The sequence below is a fragment of the Onthophagus taurus genome, chromosome 1 (genome assembly GCF_036711975.1).
Source record: "Onthophagus taurus isolate NC chromosome 1, IU_Otau_3.0, whole genome shotgun sequence".
In the NCBI taxonomy this organism is placed as follows: domain Eukaryota; kingdom Metazoa; phylum Arthropoda; class Insecta; order Coleoptera; family Scarabaeidae; genus Onthophagus; species Onthophagus taurus.
Window position 1 is genome coordinate 18648648 of NC_091966.1, and position 19147 is coordinate 18667794.

General features: G+C 31.0%; 2 protein-coding genes across 2 annotated transcripts; one reads left to right on the top strand and one right to left on the bottom strand.

Annotated features, from left to right (window-relative positions):
- The first annotated feature begins 1441 nt into the window (after positions 1 to 1441).
- On the top strand, positions 1442 to 3387 carry LOC111422870 (chymotrypsin-2-like). The gene is made up of 7 exons (XM_023056131.2): positions 1442 to 1577; positions 1667 to 1731; positions 1827 to 1918; positions 2530 to 2683; positions 2755 to 2868; positions 2933 to 3079; positions 3131 to 3387. Exons 1-7 carry the CDS (start codon positions 1520 to 1522, stop codon positions 3278 to 3280), a joined length of 780 nt encoding a protein of 259 aa, XP_022911899.1. The 5' UTR covers positions 1442 to 1519; the 3' UTR covers positions 3281 to 3387.
- Positions 3364 to 19009, bottom strand: LOC111422861 (tubulin gamma-1 chain-like). Its single transcript, XM_023056118.2, has 6 exons — positions 18831 to 19009; positions 18240 to 18726; positions 4574 to 4768; positions 4058 to 4301; positions 3822 to 4004; positions 3364 to 3769 (listed from the first exon to the last, which is right to left on the bottom strand). The coding sequence occupies exons 1-6, from the start codon at positions 18877 to 18879 to the stop codon at positions 3578 to 3580; spliced, it is 1350 nt and encodes a 449-aa protein (XP_022911886.1). The 5' UTR covers positions 18880 to 19009; the 3' UTR covers positions 3364 to 3577.
- Between the last annotated feature and the right edge of the window lie 138 nt (positions 19010 to 19147).

Consider the following 19147-nt stretch of genomic DNA (forward strand, 5'->3'; position numbering starts at 1 on the left):
AATGTAAAGACGACGGAGCGAAGCGGTTTTAAATCGTTTTTTGGTTTTAAAACTCAACCTTTCAATAAAAAAATTACTCGTTTTCTCGAAACATTTCAAATAAAACTTACGTCATTTTATTAAAATAAAACGCACTATGGAATTTTAATGTTCAACACTTCCTGCAAAAGTATCAGGTGCCCAACAAATAATTAAAACAAAGCACCCTAGACGTTGTATTATGGATATGCATCATCCCTTATTCTCTTTTTATTGCTTTTATACTTGTTTCTTTTATTTATTCTTATTTTTTAGGTAGACACAGATAGACATGTTTTGTTATTGTTACAATTAAATAAAAGTAGGTATTTAATTTTGAATGTTGAGTTTATTACACTGAGTATTGATGGAAATATTGGCGCCAACCCTACACGGTCAATAGTATTGTCAATATCTCCTTCAATTTTCAGTATTAATGCCCGAAAATCAGAAAATCCGGATTTTTATCAATACTCCATCAATATTTACCGTCAATACAATTTTTCATCTTTACAATGTCAATATTATTGTCCATATGCTAAGTTATTGTTATTATTATAGATCGTGTAAGGGCCGCGTAATACCTAACACTATGAGGATGTTATCAAAATTTTTATTTTAATTTTGTGTATCTAGTTTAGGACGATTGACACTAAACACGATGATGTTACGATCAGAAATAATATTAAGTATTTTCTTCCTTTTATTAAATAAAATGAAGAAAACTGCAATTGATAATAAATTCTAATACCAATGTTTCTATTTTTTAAACTCTAAAAAAGTAAAAATTCATATAGATCCCTCTTTTTATTCCTTTCATTCTTATTAAATCCAGTAGGATACATTTTTTTACCGTACAGAATACTCTCCATAAAAAAGTAATTTAGCTGAATCTCTTTGAGTACAAAGAAAATATTCAGTTAAAATTTATGGTCCCATTCTGTGGTTTCAAAGACAATTCCGGAGTATATGAGCTACGAAATTGCTTCCTTAAACAAACTGCGCTTTAATTTACTCGTTTACCGACGGCAGTAAGGCAAATTATTTAGATTAGCCGGAGACCGTGCGCGAAATACAGGTGGTGCACGGAAAAGTAAATTACTGTTTTTCTGATGCCATGTTGCACCTTTTGCTAATCGTATTTGTAGCTATGGTAGCACCAATTTAATGGAATTATTTTTCTCCTCAGCGACAAACTTTGTTTTAAATAAGACACTTCTAATTTTCTTTTTGCTTAAATAACACGTAATGTTTTTAAATTTCTTTTATCTTTATTATGTTTTATCTAGATAAACGAATTTTTTTTTGGAACAATTTAATTAATACGTTATTTCATTGACACATATTAGTTGCACACTTCTAGATATGATAACGTAATTATATTAGATATAAATATAATCGAAAATCGCGCAAAATCTGTACCATTAGATTAGAGTAGCAACAAAAGGTGGTGACGTACAATCGTTTAAATGTTTCTCTAAAGAAAGAAAAGACGGGGATTATGTTTCGTTACTTTCATTTAGTGCTATTTTTCATTTGTACGGTACAAACAACGAACGGTAAGTAAGGAAGGCAGTTTCGTGGGATGAAACTTTAGTGAAAAAGCTCCGAGAATATAAGAACTACACCAAGACGTAATGCATTTCAGGTCTTTCCATTCAACCAAAAGTGGTAAATGGAACTGACGCAACGGACGGAAAATATCCTTATGCAGTAAGTTACGTATTATACTCAAACATAACTTTTGCATTTTTCAAAATATATTCGTATCTTTTTATTAACGTGATTACTTCTTGCTTTGTGTTTAGGTTTCGGTGCGATATTTTGGATACCACGAATGCGGAGGATCAATTATAGGGGATAGATGGATATTGACGGCCGCCCATTGCATTTATTCGAGGTACAATATAAATTATCGGAAACGTTGTCCAAACGCTTTTAAATTAATTTAAATTCGGACATGGGGATAAATGTGATACAATCCATAAAGCGGTTTTGCGGTATTCAAACGTTATTTATTTACGTCGAACAATTAGTGTTTGTTTGGATTTATGGAATTTTAACTCAAAATCTAATCAATATTATTATTATGGTCGAAACTGGAAATCAGTCAATGTGATTTAGCCAACAACTCTAAAATTCAATTGAATTAGGTTTATTGTCGAAAAGTTCCAATGCTGTAAACAATCCAAGCGCATAAAAATTAAATTTTAATGAGCCAAACTAAAAGTATAGATCCAAAAATAATCTAACCAAAATAAATAAATACCCAATTTTCAGAAGATTCAATCTTCTCCTTTTTCCCTTTGGTCAAGTAATAAATTCAAGTTTACACCGGGACCGATATAACTTTGATAAATGACCTGAGCGGAAGTTGCAACACCTCATGTTTCTCTTACTCTCCTCGCGCACAAAACGAAATATTACCCACGATATATTACAACATACAGCTTTAATTAATATTAATTCCTATGCAATATCAATTTAAATAATAATCACGCTTCATTTAAGCCTCGTCAGTAACGCAACGGTTCTTTACGGAACGGTTCACCTACAGAACGGCGAAAGTCCGGAGAGCTACACGGCGAAGGTAATTCAATTAATTCAACATGACCGATATACGGCTCTAGCTCCCAGCTACGAGAACGATATTGGATTAATAAAGGTGAGCCACTTATTTATATAGTGTGCGCTTATATGCCGTTTGCAAACTGTTAATTATTTTACTATTTAAAGCTCAAAGAACCGCTTCAATTTAATGATCGTGTTCAGCCAGTTAATTTAGCTGAAAGTGTATCTCCAACTCCAGCTGGAGAGTCCGGGGTTTTAGTTGGATGGGGATATGAGATAGTAAGTGAGTTAAAATTTACATTTGAAATTCTCAAAGAAAACTGAAATCGAAATAATTTTTTAGGATAATGGATCCGTTCCTGAAATTCTTCAACAAGTTGAATTAATGATTTATTCTGATGTGGCTTGTTTTGAAGCACATCACGGTGAAGCACAAATACACGTACATCTTTGTGCAGGATATCCGGAAGGTGGTAAAGGACAATGCACTGTAAGTATTTTAAACAAAGAATTAAAGGCACTTACGATATTCGTATATTAGGGCGACTCTGGAGGACCTCTAACGGTGAACGGGACACAATATGGTATCGTTTCTTGGTCGGTAAAACCGTGCGCTGTTGCAGGATATCCAGGAGTTTATTCCAAAGTTTCCACTTACAGACAATGGATTTATAATAAAACTGGAATATAAAAAGAAATATTACTTTTCTTTTAACATTAAACGTACACAGCAATAAAACTTATTATTTGATTCCTCAAGCCATACCGCCAATAAAATAAAACAGTTTTTTCACTTTATTTATCAAAAATTTATTTTAACTAAATAGCATTAAAATGAGATTAATTGCTAATACTTACAATTGCTGTAATAGCTATTCAAAAGTAACAAAAATATAAATAACAACTAACTAAGAAAGTTGTAAAAGTACTGCATGTTGAGATTAACCAATAATATATGGCACAACAAATAAGAATTTGAAATCGTTTTTTACAGCTCCCCCCAATTACAATAATCCTCCTTTGTAGCAGCAATGTATTCATCGATAAGATCTTGTACAACCTCTCTACTATCATCCAATTCACTCAAATCTTCTTTGAAAAGATCCTCTTTACGAAATTGTTCCAAGAAAGCTTCACGTTTTCTTAATTTATCATATTGAAGCAACGCTCTTTCAAACAACTTCAACAAATACAAATTAAAAAATAAACAATAAACCATTTAAAAAACTTACAGAGCTTATATTTGTGTGATTAGCCAACATAAGACCAGAGACTCTGTGAGCTGTTTGAATGTAAGGAGATTTCCGCGATAAAGCAACTTGAATGCTTGCAGGGCCCCATGGGATAAACTGCGCCAATTTTCTTTCTCTAATTCTTTGTAAAGATTTATGAACTTGTGTTGGATCTACTTCACCCTTAATAATAAATACATAAATAAATCAAGTCCAACAAACAATTTGGAACTTACTTGAATGATATTCAAGATCGAAATAAAACAATGTTGAGAGTTTCTATCTTGAGTAGTTGAAACCATCATGTTTTTAGGTTGAAGAAGACGCCGCATTACATCTAAAACGGTCGTTTTTCGAACGCTTACTTCATCTGTGTCTGTTGAAAGAGGTGTGTAACCAGTCATTAAGAAATGTAATCGAGGTGTTGGGATTAATGGTGCTAATAAACCCATCAAATCATTGTTCATATAAGACGGATATCTAAAAAATTATATAAAACATTACTAGTAATATCAAAATACCAATATACCTCATGTACATTTTGAATGTAATAAAAAATAGCAGAAAATAACTGTAATAACCCTAGAGGATCGATAGAATAACAAGAAAAGATAATGAAAGTGGAAATAAAGAAGGGGTGTTATTGTCCCAGAGGTTGAATATTTAATACATTATTACAGATATTGATCAACGTGAGAAATTACTTCATGTTTTTTTTACTTTATTAAAGAAATATGAATCAAAAAACTTACCGTAATGTAGCAGTTGAAACAGACATAATTGTGCTGACCAAACTATTAATTTGAGTAAAAGTAGGATTTTGAATCCTTAATCGATCTGCAGCAATTCTATTCAAAGCTGTGTTATCCAAAACAACAACAGAATCAGCAGATTTAGTTAATCGTTTTAAGGTCAATAAAGAATTATATGGTTGAACAACCACATCACTAAAAAAGAATAAAAAAATACAATTACATTCTAACCATGAAAAAGTATTTCTTCTTAAACAAAAATACTTATATTAATTAAACTAAATAAATAAGTATATCACAGAATAATAAGTTATTCTGAATTATGAACTATTGAAGGAAAAATCAATATTGGTTTTCTTGAAGTAATAATTTTAAGTTTTTAACTGTAATTTTACATTGAGGCTAACTCGAATATACCAGTAATAACACCGTTAATATTGGCTTTCAAATGATACATTACTATTCGTACGTTATTACTCATACATCTAGAAGTATGTAAAGTCGGCACTTCACATATTCCCATGGAAAATAGGCAATAGGTGTGATATTATCTGATCATGTAGTATGTTTCTTGAAAAAAATTTGTTGTATTAACGAAATATGTGCCAAACATTCCCCCAGCACGTGAATTTCAAGTTGACATCATAAGTGGTCATCATCTGGGTAAAAATTTGCCTGGTTATTGATAAGTATAATAAAAGTTGAAGTGTAGTTCTTGTTACGCATAATCATTAACGAAATATGTGCCAAACATTCCCCCAGCACGTGAATTTCAAGTTGACATCATAAGTGGTCATCATCTGGGTAAAAATTTACCTGGCTATTGATAAGGATAAGTATAATAAAAGTTGAAGTGTAGAGACTAAAAGTAACGACAAAATTATCAAAGCTTGTGGTTGGAACAAAGAGTTAATAACGCAATAAATATTTAGGCCTCCATTCCCAAAATGTGCAGCAATGTGTACAAATTTTGTCAAATTGCTCGGGACTAAACCATTATCAAATTCTTTTGACTGCCGACATTTCCTAAGTACAAAAAAATGTAAAACCGTTTGAACTCTTTTAAGCGAAGATATCAGTCCAAAATAGAGTGAAATACCATAACAAATAGAAACAACATAAATTTTCAACGCCAGTCAACAACATGAAGGTAAAAGCATAGCGTATTATACAACAAAATTATAGAAATTAATTACAAATTACACACATTTAAAATCTCAATTCATACAAGAACTTCGAGACAATAATATACGAGAAAGATTGCTACAACAAATCGAATCTTAAAAAAAAATCATTATAATTAGTCTTAATCATAAATCTCATAAAATCTGTGAAATTGGAAAACAAACTTTGCAAAAAAGACATTAAAAACAGCTAAGCATTGTATTGATAAAATAAAGAAAAATGCAAAATTTGAATTCGGAAAAAAATATAAGAAAGTTAAGAAATATTTTAAATGTAGAAAATCGACTTACATAACCTACAAATACAAAAGCTACAAAACTCAAAAAAAAAGTTCGCACAACATCAATTAGTAGAAGAAGAATAGGTTGAACAACAAGATTAAGTAAAATGAAAAAACAATATAATAGTTACACAATAAAAACTATAATAAATGCTATTAGTTCAAGTCTTCTTCTTCCAGCTGTACAGTCCTGTGTAGACTTTGGCTTGTTTTACATTTGCCATTCCGATCTGTCAGTCACCACATGCCACCAGTTTCATACTCCAAGCGTCCTAACTTCCTCCATCTCATCATTCCTTGGTCTTCCTCTAAGCTCTGTGTCCCTGTGGTGGGTGTCCATTCTACAATTCTCTTCACTCCTCCATTACCCTTTCCAAATGTCCCAGCCATGCTATTCTCTGTGCTTTTATGTGTCGTACTATATCTGTACCATTCATGAGCTGATCCAATTGGTGGTTCATTCTTATTCTCCACATTCCAGCGCCATCGAGTATCGATTCATATATCTTGCGCAAGATCAATCGTACGAAGACTCTTAATGTGTTTTCATATCCTGTCAACACGGTCCATACTTCGCACCTATACAGTATATTTAATTTTAGGTGTTAGAGCAGGTATCTTGATTATTGTTTGAGATATGACAAAATGTTATAGAAGATATAAAATATAAAATAATTCAGCATTAAATGTGTTAAATACAGAGAATTCATTGAAAATTTTAAATGAAACATGCCCAACTTTATTACGTATTATAAAACGACAAAATCTGTTTATAACGATATAGCACATGCCATAATTATCTATCAATTAAAAACATAACTCGCTAAGTAGGAAATGCACGCTTACGCAAATTAGTTTCATTCCAAAGAAAGTAGGAAGTGAAACAAATGAAACTACAACATAAACAAAATAATAATAAATTAATAAGGAGTCTAAGTTAAAATGAAGTTAAAATTTTGGATCATGACATCTAAAGTGTTTGTTCAATATTATCCCCGTTGTTTACAATACATTCTCGAAATCTGTTTATTAAATTTCTTTTGGCTTTTTACAAAGTGTTGGGTTATTTGGTCACTGGCCCTACGAATACGATTTGTAAGATCATCTCTACATCTTGTGAACAAGTAACATAATCTTGTTATTTAAGAAAACCCCACAAGAAAAAATTTAAAATGGATAAATCTATCGATCTTGCTAGCCAATTACTGGGGCCACCATTTCCTATCCACTTTGCATCAATCTTTTCATTTAAAATCTTCTTGTCGTTTCGTGCATTGTAGAATTTGTTGTGACATATTACAACGTATTTGCAGAGCTCCAAGGTACTAAATTTAATAAATTTAAAGTGCTATTCAGCCAATTACAAAATATCACCTTCCTGTCAAAATCATCTCTTAAATCTTGTACTAATTTAGTTTTATACTGAGTCATTTTCATGTTTTTCTAAATAGAACACATTTTGAAGAACATGTTTTGTATAGACTTATCCTAAATCAGATTATTGTACTGTACAGAATGTACAGATTATTAAAACAGCCATTCGTAAATTACTTTCGAGCTTTGTAAAAGTACGCAGATGTCGATGTCTCCTTGCTGAATACATAGCTTGATACATAGCATAACTTAGCACATCTATTTTTTCATTGTTAGAATAATAATATTTAAGATGAAAATAACGTAAACAAACGTAGCAATTTACTTAATCAGTTTGAACACTGTTCAACTCGAGCTCACAAATAATTTCATTTGTTCTGATCAACCAACGTAAGCGTGTATTTGCTACATAATTAACAATTTGTGTTTTTAATTGATTAGATAACTGTGACGTGGAATATATCTTTATAAATAGATTTTTTTACAGTTTTATAATACCTAATAATATAATTTGGCACATTCCATTTAAAATTTTAGATGTAGGTACTCGTTATATCTAACACATTTGATGTTCTTCTTGAGTTGCTGTTTTTTGTAGTAATTGTTTTTTTTTGAGTATGGCAGATAACAGAATATTCCTTCTATAACATTTCTCTAACAATAATCAAGATAACTGCTGTGACAGCTAAAATTAAACACACTGTATGTTGGTCTTATAATATAGCGATAGATCTTAAGTTTCGATTCTCTCGAAGATGTTGATAGAATTCTGAGAAGAAATTGAATTAACTATACAGGTGCCCATTATGTATGGAATATAGTATATATCTCGGTAAATGTTGACTTTATCAAAAAGCATTTTATACAAAAGTTGTTTAATATTTTATTTGCCATAATAACACTGAATTCGATTGTTTTTATTCAGAAAACAAATGAGTAACGAATAACTCTAGAATTTTTTTAAACGGCAATATACCCTTCCCTTAGGCTCATTTGATAGAGATTACTTTTCTCTGTACGATGACGTAAAATTTTTGTACCCTTATATCAGAAAATTTTTGTAAAAATCTAAAAATTGTTTATTAATAAAAATTAATCAATAACATTAATCTAGATATCCGAGATCGTTAAGTACCTAGAATTATTACCGTAAATTAAATTTACATACAAAATAAAAGAAATAAACGAAAAATTAGTGTAGATCTATCAAATGAGCCTAACGAAAGTGTACATTGCCATTTAAAAAACTTCAAGTGTTATTCGTTGCTCATTTATTTTGCTGTCTTATTATGGCAAATAAAATATTAAACAACTTTTGTTTAAAATGTTTTTTTTATAAAGTTGATACGTACTAAGATATATACTATATTCCATACATAATGGGCACCCTGTATAAAGATCTATTGAAAGAAGTATATAACTAATTGTAAGAAAATTAATATACAAATTGCACAAAGTTGGCAGCCAATACTTAGAAAAGTACTTGGAAGAATAAGCTCAAAATGAAATTAATACCGTACACGTTGAAGGGAAAAAAATCGAGAGGAAATCAATAACCCAGAAGAAGCTTTTTATAGATTACACAAGAAAGGGAAATGTGAACTCTATAAAGATGCAAGCAATTAACATTTACAAAGTTGAAATAGTTTATACCCCCTACCAGATAGAATTTAAACGATCGCTGATACTTAACAACGTGAACGATGTAAGGACATTTTTTGGACATATAAATAATTATGAAAAGTTCTTGTGGCCTCACAAATTACTTCAATAAATAAATTACTGAAAGAAGAAATTACTAAACCAATATTGTAATGATCAGTGAACAACAATAGATCATAAACAATTTACCCATACTCAAATAATGATCTTCCATCAACAACAACTCACATAGTTGATGGTACTGGAAAATTAGATAACAACAAAGTTTATATACTACTAATAAAGTTTTATCCGTAACAAGAAACGACATAATAAAAGAAACCAAGGAAATTACGAGGAAAAGATGATACCAAATCTGCCGACGATAATTTAGTAAGTTTTAATATAGAAGTTGGATGTGTATTCAGAAGTAATACTTGGAAGAAAATGGTGCTGGAACATTTAGATATGGGAATTGTGCAGTTGTAAAATCCTAACTTGATGAGACAGGTCATCATAAGAAAATTGAAAATAACATTAGCTTGTTTAAAAAAATGACATGTTCAAAACAATTACTCAGTCAAATGGAACAAATAATCCATTCAATCTAAGACATTGTCTAGACTTTTTATGCTCAACAGAAAACATGTTCCTCACTGTTGAGGTTCTCTTTTTAATAAAATATTGCCTCTTGACAACCTAAGTTCAGTCGTGGATACAAGGGAGACATGTCTAAACATGTCTAATGGAGCATTAGACATGTTTTCAATAGGTATACAATACCTACTTGGCAATAACTTTTCTATTCATATATTGAAAACACCTTTTCCAACTGTATTTATAAATTAATCCATAATTTGCATCTACACTGATTGAAAATCCTAATTATTTTAATTACCATAAATTAGCCAAATATTTAAAATAACATTATTTTAAAGAAACTAATTTAGGAAGAATATACAGCTCTAAGGGACAAACCTATAAGAAAAATTAAACAAGATTAGATTCTGATGGAAAATAGACATAAATAAATTCATTCATACAAATATATTATTAAACCCATTATTAGGTCTTCAGGTTAACCTGTAACAACAAATACCCTAATTGCTAATGTCACCTATTCCTGCTAAAGATATCATTAAGTGTCGATTCAACAGTCGCAAGATAAACTTGGTATAAGTATTTCTCGGCGTAACTTGAAAAATCAGTTCACCACACCGCCGCATAGTGGTCTAAATTCGAAAAAACCCGAACAAAAATATTTTAACGCAGTTTGGGTTGAGATAATTTTTTGAAACTTGGTATGTGGCTATAGGACTATATGCTAAAGACTTTGTGAACTTTTGGATCAAATATGGCAACCGGAAGTACTAATTTACTTAAGGTCACATTCTATTTTTTTCATATAATTTAGGTCCTTAGAATTGGATAAATACAAAATTTATTATACAACGCTATTAAATCGTGAAGGATTGCTAAATACAAAATTGTTTAAACTAAATTGGTTACATAGTTTACTTCGATGTAAGGTTTCTATAAATAAATCTTTAACTACAGAGTGTCTCACGTAATTGGTTCGTTAGAACTTTTTCAGGTTCTACTATTCGTACAATTTTTAAATTTTGGTAGCATGGGTTGTTCATTCGGAACTTTCAATCTAAAATATTTTCAAGATGGCTGCCACTTCCGGTCTACCGGAAGTAGACCATAACTTCGTTAGTTTAAATAGAATGCTATAGTTCTTGCGTTTTTCGTTTTCGAGTTATTTTGGCTCTTCTTTTTTTGATAAATTTCACCATGCTGTTTAAAACCCCATATCTCAGCCAACGTTCATTCAAAAAAGGTCTAAATTGGTACGATTATTTTTCAGATGCTGTCAAATAGATTGTCATTTGTTGTATCGGAGTATCTTATACAGGTGGTCAAAAATTGAATTATTGTTTCTCCATTTTCAATGGCGAGAAAGTAGAAAATTTTAAATGGAACGCACCATGCTTTTTTAGCCTATCAGAAAGAGAATTTAATTCTCTATAAATTATCTACGTTGCTTAACAATGTGTGTTTCTTCTTGTTCTGTTTCAGACCATTCTTCGTCATCTTCATCTTCATTGCATCCTGCCTTATATAGCTCTTGTTCTGATTCTTGTTCTTCGTCATATTCATCTTCTTCTTCGCGATCTTTTTCTTCTTCCTGGTCTTCTACATTGTCTATTATAAGTAATCTTTTAGTCTCCATACTCATCTTTTTATGTTTTCTAGAAATGTGCTGTTGAAAATTACTTATAAATAGATCTGAGCTGAGTAGCAGTCTTTTAAATAGATCTTCATTCGTATCCAGTCTACTACATTTCCTTGTGTGGCTCTCTCTAAATTTTCAGATTTTTTTGTTATTAGCTTCTTGCGCTTCTTCCGACAACTCTCCAATAGGTAGTAGAGGTTCTTTAATGACTGCAGATCCATGTATCAAAATTTTATGAACGCTGGTTGGCATATAGTACCAACCATAAAATGGACGTACTTTTCGGCAGTTTTGAAACAGTATTTATCAAATTCATTGCAATTAATATTGTACCCACTGTTTAATGAAATCTCTGATGATAATTTAGTAAAAGTACGTATGAACCAGTCACCTTCCAAGTTCTAATTTTTAATCTATATGAAATGTGAAGCAGACACACAAAAAACCCAATGTATGCATGGAGAACAGACAAATCAAACTTAAAACCTTCTAGCTCTACCGTTCATCAACTAACACTAGAAACTTTCGGGTTTTGTCGTGCGTCTTCTAAGAAAAAGTTTGACGTTTCGGATGCCATGTTGCAACCTTCTTCACAAACACTTCGAACCAGTTTAGTTAGTTAAGAGTTAGTACTAGTTTTAGTTCTAATTTTAATTCAATTAACTCCGGCCGTGAAAACCTTCGTACTTATAAAAAAAGTAGATATTTCAAGGGTTCCAGTTTTTTGCCGCACTGTATCTAACAACCACTTCCGGTTGTTAAATATGCCTGAAATTTTAAGTCTGGTATTCTATTATTGTTATGCGGGTTTACACCAAATATACGAGATTTATCTTTTAAGAAAAAGAATATAAGCATTTTATATGAAAACAGTCAAATAACACACTCAGACACTGATCATCTTTGATCGCTAATATCTTGGTAAGGAGCAAGTTAAAGCAAGATGTGGTTATCATGTTATATAGAGCACATCTCAAAGAATAAGAATATTCTAGCGACAAAAGTTCTTCTTGCGTCTTCTGCCAGATATATATGTTAAAACATTTGGTTGTAACTTCAAGTAGGTGTTAATTAGCTTTAAAAGAAGTGCTTATTACGTATTTCTGCAAAAATATTTTAAAAATTAGAAAAGTGCCAAATGAAGACCTTGTGACCTTGTGTACCAAATGAAGAGCAACAACGCATTGTCTTGAAAAAGTGGAACACAATATATTTTCTTCATCTAAAGTTGTAGCATTTTATGATATTTAATACACAAGAATTGTAGTACTGTTTTATTGCGTACAGTTGGCACTAGAAAGTACATAAGACTTTATTCCTTTCACCTCTCAGTCTATTAGGACCTAAAGTACATGTAACATGTAAAAAAAAACAAAAAGAAAAATTTCGAAAATTTGATTTTCGTTCACATTTTACCGCTTGTGGACCACTGTGCGCCGTTAACTCTCCCCACATGACTTATTGTAGTTTCTTTTTAATTTATAATTCACGTAAATCGATCTAAGAAATTAATGAAGCATTACTTTGAAAAACTTCTAACGGGATTCGACAATTTTGATAAATTATTTGATGAATTTTGGTTAAAACCGTTTTGATGTCCACCCAGCTGTTTTCGACATACCCACATCCTATTAAACCGCGATTTTCCATTAAACTATATGGAATGTGGAAAAATAAAACATGTTCCTCATTAAGAACATGTCAGGCTTGTTTAAAATTGAAATTTTTCGTCAGATAGTTTTTGAGAAAAAAAATACAACGTGGATAATGTTGCCGGCTCTCTCAAATCGGGTACTTTTTTCATTTAACGCGATTTTATTAAAACCGTAAGGGCAAAAAATGTTAAATACAGAAATGAGTAGCTTAGGATCAAAAGCGGCCAAATCCACAATTTGTCATTTTCGGTTTTATTTTATTTTGCATTCTCATTTGTGTTAAAACAGACCATATCCCATGGAAATTATTGCCTAAATTTTGAGTTGCAAAATCGGCCAAATCCACTGCTGTTGTCCATCTGAAGCAATTTTTGTTCATTGCGGTTATTACATTGTGTAATATGGAAATTAACATTGAAGAAGAAACTGATAAACCACGGAAACGTCAAATACGATCAGCATCGTGGAAAAGAGACCGTGATAAAATAATGAGATTTGTAATGGCGGTAAATTTTAGAAAGTATGTGCTCAAATATTTATTTTCAGACATTCATCAGCTACTCCTCCGGAAATGCCTACATGTGGGCATTATACAAAATCCTTCAGATGCTCAACAATCAGTAAAGAAATTATTTTGGATTTCCATAGGCGATACTACAGTACTTACCACGGAAAAACTAAAACAAGATTTATACTAAAACATATTGAGGTGAATTTAACCAGACGAAGAAGACCAGTCGATGACAGCCGGACAGGAAAATCGTTTTCTTCATCTTTTTTGTTTTCGGATATTATGCCGTCCAATATATCTTAAAGTTTTGGGTATTACTAAACACAGGGGGAGAAGGAGTGGCACATTATTTCCTAGAGGGTGCGATTCCACAAGAAAAAAGGGGCGGTGATAGAAAGACGGCTAACTTTACTTCAAAGTGCGCTGTTATAAAAACATTTATTAAGCAATTCAAATGCACAGAATGCCATTACCACTATGTCTCCATTTAAAAAATGTGGAGAATGTACGAAAAGCAGGTTCAAAATCCCGTGCGTAGTGTTAAGCAATGCTATTTCCGTAAGGTTTTTGTAAGTTTTTTAATATTGGGTTTAGAACACAACAAACGGACATGTGTTCAAAACGTCTTGAATTAGAAGAAAAAATAAAGAAAGAAACCGACAAAACTAAAAAGACTGCATTTATAACGGAAAAAAGAATCCATCAGCCTCATGCGAAGGCTTTTTTAGCCTGTTGAAGGAAAAAAAAGACGGATTATTTACTATCAGATTTGACTGTCAAAAAAATTTCGCTATTCCAAGACTTCCTGATCAGGCGACATACCAAGGTAGTTCCAAGTATCCTTTAAAAGGAAACACTTTTTTATACATCTGGGGAAAACATGAGTACCAAAAGGCTCTAGTGAAATAGCGTCTTGCGTTTATCACAGACTGTAACATATCGATTTTACAGGAATTTCTCCACTACGATGCGTTGCAGATGGCTGTGGAGGCCAAAACAAAAATTCGATTCTTATGTTAATGCTTGGAAAGTGGCTCCTACACGAGGCGCCTTCAACTCTTAAAAAAATAGAATGCATTTTCCCTGTTGCTCGCATTCATTTATTTAGAGTGTTTGCAGGGATAGAAAATGTCATCAGAAAGAAGGAGGTACTTTCTCAACCTGAGAAATTTTACACAATTTTGCAAAGCTATGGCCAGGTATTTCACTTGGAAAGTGAAGTTCCTGATCTTGATTGTAAAAATGAAGTTAATGCTATTATGAAGCCACCAGGGCAGTGGCATTTCAAGTTTGCACCTTCCAAACGTTTCTTTATTAACAGGAATCAAAGAAAGGATAGCATTCTTATTCAAGGAGAATTTTCTTATAGAAATTCAAGGGAAAATGTGTAAACAAAGCAAATCCTAAACGAATTTCTACTGGAAGGATCATAAATGCTTCTAAAGTTCACGATGCAGCAGATTGATTCCCTTGAGTTATACAAGAACATCATTGTTTCTCAAATGGCTTCTATAAATGAATCGGGCTAGGAAGAGTTTACTGTAGAAGAGAATATTCTTTGTGAAAAGACCCCAGAAGAAACTGAAACAAGAATTTAGTAGATCCTTTACTGCGTTGCGCAATGTATTCTGTTTTATCCTTTAACCCTTTGTATCCCAAGAAGTCAAAAATATTGAAACTTTGTGACAGAACTAAAACGCTATCAAAATACTATTTTCAGTATACAAAAACTATTATTGCTAATATAAAAATAATACATTTTTTATTACGTTAGAAAATAAGTAACACTTGCTTTATCTAACTCACATTATGACATACAGAAAAACAGTTCTTTCTTCCATTACAACATAAATAAACATTGCACGCAGTACATTTTGAGTGGGGTCTAGCTTTGGCAGAACAATTTTCACAACTTCCTCTTTCTTTTGAACTTGCTCTACATTTTCGTGGACGCTGTAAATTTGAATATTTATTTATCAGACCTGTATTTACAGAACGACGAAAATCTGATAGAATATTGAGAAAAAACATATTGAGCAAAAACTAACATTTTCGCTTAATCTAAGTGTCAAAAAAGAAGCAAATTCAAAAATTCCTGGAAGCCGTGTTTATTGAAATCAAGGAATGAAACTTATTCTAAATTAAAGCTCAAAGTTTTCTCTTTAAAATGATGTATAATAATTGTTGGGTTGGATTGGAAAAATATTGAGGAAAAAAATGTTGACATAAAACTTATATTTTCGTATAACCTAAAAGTGTCAAAAATATGCTAATTTAAAAATTCCTGGTAGCCGTATTTATTGAAATTAAGGAATCAGACTTGTTGTAAATTAAAGCTCAAAGCTTTCTCTTTAAAATGATGTATAATAATTGTTGGGTTGGATTAAAAAAATATTAAGAAAAAAAATGTTGAAACAAAACTTACATTTTCGTATAACCTAAAAGTGTCAAAAGATGCTAATTTAAAAATTCCTGGAAGCCGTATTTATTGAAACTAAGGAATGAGACTTATTCTAAATTAAATCTCAAAGCTTTCTCTTTACGATGATGTATAATAATTGTTGGGTTGGATTGGAAAAATTTGAGAAAAAAAATGTTGAAACAAAACTTACATTTTCGTATAACCTAAAAGTGTCAAAAAAGATGTTAATTTAAAAATTCCTGGTAGCCGTATTTATTGAAATTAAGGAATGAGACTTGTAAATTAAAGCTTAAAGCTTTCTCTTTAAAATGATGTATAATAATTGTTGGGTGGGATTAGAAAAATATTAAGAAAAAAATGTTGAAACAAAACTTACATTTTCGTATAACCTAAAAGTGTCAAAAGATGCTAATTTAAAAATTCCTGGAAGTCGTATTTATTGAAACTAAGGAATGAGACTTATTCTAAATTAAAGCTCAAAGCTTTCTCTTTACAGTGATGTATAATAATTGTTGGGTTGGATTCGAAAAATATTGAGAAAAAAAATGTTGAAACAAAACTTACATTTTCGTATAACCTAAAAGTGTCAAAAAAGATGCTAACTTAAAAATTCCTGGAAGCCGTATTCATTGAAATTAAGGAATGGGACTTATTCTAAATTAAAGCTCAAAGCTTTCTCTTTACAATGATGTATAATAATTGTTGGGTTGGATTGGAAAAATATTGAGAAAAAAAATGTTGAAACAAAACTTACATTTTCGTATAACCTAAAAGTGTCAAAAAAGATGCTAACTTAAAAATTCCTGGAAGCCGTATTTATTGAAATTAAGGAATGGGACTTATTCTAAATTAAAGTTCAAAGCTTTCTCTTTACAATGATGTATAATAATTGTTGGGTTGGATTGGAAAAATATTGAGAAAAAAAATGTTGAAACAAAACTTACATTTTCGTATAACCTAAAAGTGTCAAAAAAGATGCTAAATTAACAATTCCTGGAAGCCGTATTTATTGAAATTAAGGAATGAGACTTATTCTAAATTAAAGCTCAAAGCTTTCTCTATACAATGATGTATAATAATTGTTGGGTTGGATTGGTAAAATATTGAGAAAAAAAATGTTGAAACAAAACTTACATTTTCGTATAACCTAAAAGTGTCAAAAAAGATGCTAAATTAACAATTCCTGGAAGCCATATTTATTGAAATTAAGGAATGAAACTTATTCTAAATTAAAGCTCAAAGCTTTCTCTATACAATGATGTATAATAATAATTTTAAAATAAAGCTCAATGCTTTCTTTTTAAAATGATCTGTAATAATCACACCTAATAACCAATCACACCTAATAACCATTTATCAAAGAGATACCTTTTTGAACAACAAAATTCAGCAAGACTAATTATCACTAAACTTCTAACCTCACATCTGAGCGAATAAGTTTAAATATACCTAAAAGCCCTACAGTGCGGATTGTGTCATTTTTTATACAGATTCTTTCTTATATAGTAGAAAGTACCGACAGCTCTAAATACGCCGAATAGATGACTACAGTTTAAAATGAGTGTTTAAAACTACCGGTACTGTAAAGTACCATCGGGACACAAAGGGTTAAGTTAGTGTTCTCTGTTAGAATTTTAGTTGAATACAGTTTATTTTGAATAATGCAGTTGTTATCGAACGCAAATAAAGTAAAAGAAAAAAATAAAATTAATAGTGTTAAATTCAAAAATTTGAGAAAAATGCTTGAAATATTTCATTTTGACTCATACATAATAATGATCTTAAATATTAAGGCGCAACTAAAACAGTTGTAAGATGTTTAAACTCTTATTTGTGCTGCTACAGTCTTTATACTTTCCTGAAAAAAAGTGTTTTTTGGGGATGGCTGCTTTTGATATTAATGTACTCAAATATAAGGTAGAAATATTCAGTGATTACAATAAACGCAATTTTCGGCCTTAAGACATTTAAAACTCAGTACCTTCCTGGCTAAAAATGATGCTTGCCTGTAGATTAATTGTATTTTAAGTATTTAAAAAAAAATTAATAATAGGTTTGTGTGACTTTGTTATAAACTTATATAAAAAACAAAATTACCATATTCAATTTGATGCAAATTGTAATTGCAACATGAAAATTATGAATTTTTAAAATACCTTAGTATGTGACTTTCTTAATTTTTAACTGTTTTTTTGTAACAAATATTTATCCTCCTCATACTAGGTGAATTAATCTCACATACCCCTCCTGGTAAATGGAGGGAATCATATTAACTAGATAAAATATGTAATTTTTCAAGTATATTGAACTAAAAGATTTAAGTATTTTTGCTTAAGTTTTTTAAGTATTTCATTTTTACCTTATCTCATCTTGATTTGGAAACACACTATAAGTTTGCACCAATTTTTTAGGAAATCTATCTGAAAGTTTTTCCAAAATGTTGGAACCCATCCCCGATCCAGTTCCCCCAGCAATTGAATGGCACAAAACAAACCCTTCCAAGCTATCAGATCCATCAGCTTCTCTATCAATAATATCAAAAATTTCTTCGTTTAATTTTTCACCCTGAGAATAACCAGCAGCCCAATTATTACCAGCACCACCCCCATTTTTAGATAAAAACACATTTTCTTGGTTATAAAGTTTAGAATAAGGTGAGTTCATGATAGTGTTGATCACCCTGGGTTCTAAATCGAGTAATACTGCCCTGGGGATGTAATGTTCGTCATCTGCTTGGTAGAAAAATACATCTTTTCGATCTGCTCCTTCGGTAGCAAAAGCTTCCAAAATTCCTTCAGGATTTATACCATGCTCAGCACAGAGACGTTTCCAAAACTCAAAACCAACTAAAAACGATATTACTGTATGAATAACATTATTTATAAATACCTTTTTTATAAAGGAATTTTTTGTGTACTAGACCTAACCTCAAACATTTTATAACACTTACTTTGATTGCCACATTGGCCTAATTGAAGTGTTATCATTTCACAGGGCATTGTTACGGCGATTTTAGTCGATTATATTGTTGTAAAAGTGCGTTAAATTTCGGTTATATTCCAAAAATGGGTGATTTCTTATATTTAAGCGGTTAATTGACTTGACTGATGGAACGCACATTTGAATCGTTTCAAATGATTTTGATTGGTTCGTTGCTCACAATTTCATTGGTGCAATTTTAAAAATGGTTGCTATTCTAGGTGTTTATTGGTTCATTTTGAATGTATAATTATGCGGGAATTTCAAATTAGAATTGTTGGAGGATTT

Coding starts and splice junctions, on each gene's coding strand:
- LOC111422870 (XM_023056131.2), top strand. CDS start 1,520: ATGTTTCGTTACTTTCATTTAGTGCTATTTTTCATTTGTACGGTACAA. Junction 1,578..1,666: donor TACGGTACAAACAACGAACG/GTAAGTAAGGAA, acceptor AATGCATTTCAG/GTCTTTCCATTCAACCAAAA. Junction 2,869..2,932: donor TTGGATGGGGATATGAGATA/GTAAGTGAGTTA, acceptor ATAATTTTTTAG/GATAATGGATCCGTTCCTGA.
- LOC111422861 (XM_023056118.2), bottom strand. CDS start 18,879: ATGCCCTGTGAAATGATAACACTTCAATTAGGCCAATGTGGCAATCAA. Junction 4,769..18,239: donor CCAAATCAAGATGAGATAAG/GTAAAAATGAAA, acceptor ATTCTTTTTTAG/TGATGTGGTTGTTCAACCAT. Junction 4,302..4,573: donor GTTTCAACTGCTACATTACG/GTAAGTTTTTTG, acceptor ATAATTTTTTAG/ATATCCGTCTTATATGAACA.